Below are 4082 nucleotides of genomic sequence, written 5' to 3'. Positions count from 1 at the left end.
GGAAGAGCGCACAAAAAATAAGCATTAGTACATTTTTCCTCTAGTACTCATGACTAAGGCAACAAGAAGCCAGCTGGTCCCTGGGGTATCACAGTTCATAGGTTCAGGAAAGCATAAGCCAACATAGAGATAAATATGCTGTGAGAAGATGGTAAATTAGAAGAGATGCAAACAGACAAAGGAAGAGAGCAAGTCAGACAAATGTGTAGATAAACAATCTGCAGGAAAAAAAGTCAGTTACCTAAATGGATGTAATAAAGGACCCCTGCCTAGAGGCTGTTTTTGGGAAGTGGGGCTGGGAAAGGAGCTGAAGTACTTGTCCCCTTGTTCCAAGACTGGAAGCTTTTCGTTTTGGCTGGGCAGATTTTAGGATGGCTCCAGGCCTTCGTTGTTGCTTGGCTTCATGTTTTGCAGCTCATTTCTGCAGTCTGGAGTGAGAGATTCTGGGGTCTCTGTGGTCTCTGCTGCAGGGAATGAAAGTGACAGCTCTGCCTCCTAAATCACTGCTGTGCTGACACCAGGAGTCCATGGGTTAAAACCATCTTTCACTGGTCAAAATAGCCAGGAATTTCTCTAAAAGTGAAGTCTGAGCTTTTTTGCTTTATTCTTTATTTTTTTTAACAAGGTATTATTAGTATTTTTAAAGTCACTATGCCAGTTCCTCAACTGTTTGTGTGCCAGCTAATGTTGTTTACTCCTAGGCTTAACAGATAATGCTGTAAAAAAATGGCAGCTGTTCTGCAGAGCTGCTGGATGGGTCTCTCTCTTCCTCTCTGGTAGCAACTGTGCCTGCCAGACCCAACAGTTTGCACCCACATGCAGCCTCCCTGGGACCTGTCATCGCCTGCCTGAATGTGCCAACTGGGCTCTGGCCCTGGACTGTCTCACTCCAGCCTATTTGCAATTGGTGTCACCACCTCTCTGTTGCTCTTGTTGCTTTTCTGCAGCCCCTAATTTGGCCAGGGCATTACACAGTGTCCTGCTGGGCTTCAGAAAGGAAAGGTCTGCCCGCAGCCAGAGCACTGCGAATGCAGACATTTCTTCTCTTCTGAAGAACAACTTTCAGCCTCAAATTGTCACTGGATGGTGCCTGCAGCCACTTTCCCTTCTCTTTTGAGAGAAGTTTGAGAGCCTTACTCCAAGTCTTGCATCCAGGCTTCAGAACTCTCCCACCTTCAGGTGTGTGTGTGCCTGGAGGATGGGTGTGGGCATCCCGGTAGCAAGGTGAGGAGGGTGGAAGAGGATTTGTACCTTGCTCCCACAGCACCTGCCTGGAGCAAATTCTGCAAGTGTCTCATCTTCAAATGAGAAGAGACCAGATGGTGATCTCCAGCTCTCTTCTTGAAATCAGGGTTAGGGGCCATGTCTGTGACCAAAAACAGAGGGAAGTGATGCTCTTTACAAAGAGCTGCCTTGAAGTAACAGGCAAACCCAAGCTTGTATTTTATTTACACTCTCCACTCTTTTTCTTCAGTTTCCATCAGGCCTTTGGGCCAGAGCAACCCAACCCTGGACACAGAGGAGCAGTGAGCAGTCTTTCTATATTTGATTAATATTTGTATCTAAAGACTGATACTGGTTAATGTGTTCAGAGGCAATGGTAGTTTTCAAGGTGTTCATTATGAATTACTCTGTCCAGGTAAAACATCAATGCCTTCTTGAATGAGGAGCCATAGTTGGGCCTGAGGTTGTGGACAGGCTCTCTGCTCCAGGTTGGCCATTGCTTCTGCTGCCTCATACCCATTCTGTCCTACATTCATTGCACTGGATTTTTGCAGTTTCTGAGAACAAAGCCTTGTGCCATCCTTCTTCTGTGGATTCTCTCTCAACCAGTGCTGCTACTGAGGATCATGTGTCCATGGGAGGATGGGCTGCAAGAAAAGCTTTGAGAGTTATTGAACATGTGGAACAAGGTAAAATTAAAATGGTGATTTCCAGACAGACCTTATGTATGTAACTAGCTGAAGATATTAGAACCATTCTTGTTAGATAAACTTTAACAAAAAAAAGGAGTTATTGCATCTGAAAGATCTAAAAAATATATGAAGTACATACTTTTACAAGCATTTGGATCTTTCTACCAGAAATGAGGTGAATCAAGCACTGAGTGTTTCCTGTGAAAAAAACCTGCTTACTGCAGGACACTCAGCAAAAATTTTCTCTTGTGCTTACAAGGACAGATTGCTCTTTTGCTTTTTATTTACTTATTTATTTGGCAGATGGTGAGCTTAGATACGGATGTCAGCTGTTAGTGGAAAAGCAGAGTAATACACAGAACACAGATAATGAACTCACTTGCCCACTTCAGTTTATATGTTGGAGACTTCGCTCTACAGAAATACATTCTGTGTGCAGATACATGAGTTTGAGAAACCATGTGTTTCAACAATGTGCTGAGAAACAGTGTGTCCTGGACCCAGTTGATTCACCCAGTTCCTCATTAATTGATTAATGAAAATGAGATAGTAATGACAGTAATGTTCAGGTGTAGGGTGGGCAAACGGTGCGGACTTCTCTGGACAGAAGACCCTCTTCCAAAGCTCTGTAATTCTACTCGTGCTTTCTACGTGGGCCCTTGCAAGTTTCATTGGCAGAGCTTTTGTTTATAGCTCAGGCCCCTTTCTTCTCTGTCCTAAAGAGGTTGTCTGATTTATTATGGCCATTAATTTGAGTATTTAAGATACCTTGGAAGAGATTCCTATGGATTTAAGACTCTGCTGGCCAGGAATTCTTGGCACACTGAAAGGTCTGTACAGCAGAACACCCCAAATCTGCTTGCTAAGATGCTGGATATGGGCACCATCCAGCTGCTGGGGGCCTCTCTGGGGTGTGTGTGTGAAAAGACCCACTGGTCTTTTCACATTGCCTGAACAGGCACCATATTGGCCAGGACAAACTCCAGGGGTAGCTTTATAAGGGAATCCTCGCCTTGAGTTCTACCTGCTGAGAACTCCTTTGGCCATTCCAATTTCCTAGTTCTGGCTATCGAGCTGCTCGCAGCCTGCCAGGGCATCGAATTCCTACGCCCTCTGAGAACGACAACCCCATTGGAGAAGGTCTACGACCTTGTGCGCTCCGTGGTGAGGTAAGACCAGGTCCACACCTCCCCCAGAGGGTGCCCCTCTGGAGACCAGCCCCCAGCAGCAGTGGTTAATGTTTGGCCAATGTTCACAATGTGTCTGATTACAGGCCTTGGATGAAGGATCGCTTCATGGCCCCGGACATTGAAGCAGTGCACAGGCTGCTGGTGGAGCAGAAGGCAAGTGTTGGCTTTCAGCACGTGCAGTAGGACTCTCCAGAGATGTTTGGTGTAGCTCTGCTGTGGAAATACCCTCTATGCTTTCACTGGATGGCCTCGCTAAAGCGCCAGCTGCCTGGGGCAAATCCACCACATTCCCTGAGATTTGGTTTTCCTTCCTTTTAGGAGGATAGATTTATAAATCCATTCTTAAACTTGCCCCGTGTAACAAGTAGCTTACAGTGTTAAATCTGGCAAGGTCCAGATGTAAGTCCAACTGTGAATTGTTAGAGGGCAGGGTCCTATAACCACACAGATGTCCAGAGGAATGGGCAGTATCTCCAGATGGTGATCCTCATTCCTGGAGCTGTGAGTGTTCCCCAGCCTTGAGGCCCTTGGACATTGTCTGGAAGCAATAAGGGGATGTAGATGAGGGAATAGCAGTGGTTAAATGTGTTAACCTGGGCCAAGAGTTTGTACAGCTGCAGGATCTATCTATTTTATCTGCTTCTAAAACATAAATAACAGAAGAATGGAGGAGAATAAGCAAATGGGACAAGAAAATCCCTTTTTTGCCTTGCAGCCCTTACAGAGGAAAGTCAAAGGAGAGTTAATGTAGAAAATTTTCCTCTTCTGTCTTAACCCCAGCTCTGTCCCTTCCCTTTTTATTTTGTCCATGACAGCTGCCATTATGCATAAAGGGGACAGGCCCCTTTATGACCAAGTGGTTTTGTAGCAAGTAGCAGCAATTCTCTCCCAGCTGCTGCACAGACAGCATTAACCTGGTAACAGAAAGACTCACCATTTTCACCTTGAATGCTTTCATCTTGTACCCCTGGAGCTG

General features: G+C 45.5%; 1 protein-coding gene across 1 annotated transcript in view; it reads left to right on the top strand.

Annotated features, from left to right (window-relative positions):
• The window catches only part of HAL (histidine ammonia-lyase), a 13391-nt gene that overhangs the window by 8976 nt on the left and 333 nt on the right, over positions 1–4082 (top strand). Inside the window, exons 17-19 of the mRNA XM_010008028.1 lie at positions 1779–1913; positions 2977–3085; positions 3190–3259. Of these exons, the coding sequence (XP_010006330.1) occupies positions 1779–1913; positions 2977–3085; positions 3190–3259 (314 nt within the window). The remainder of the gene's footprint in view (positions 1–1778; positions 1914–2976; positions 3086–3189; positions 3260–4082) is intronic.

The sequence above is a fragment of the Chaetura pelagica genome, unplaced genomic scaffold, assembly GCF_000747805.2.
Source record: "Chaetura pelagica isolate M959 unplaced genomic scaffold, ChaPel_1.0 scaffold50, whole genome shotgun sequence".
NCBI lineage: Eukaryota > Metazoa > Chordata > Aves > Apodiformes > Apodidae > Chaetura > Chaetura pelagica.
Note: the sequence above shows the minus strand (reverse complement) of the source record. Positions and strands in the feature narration are given on the sequence as shown.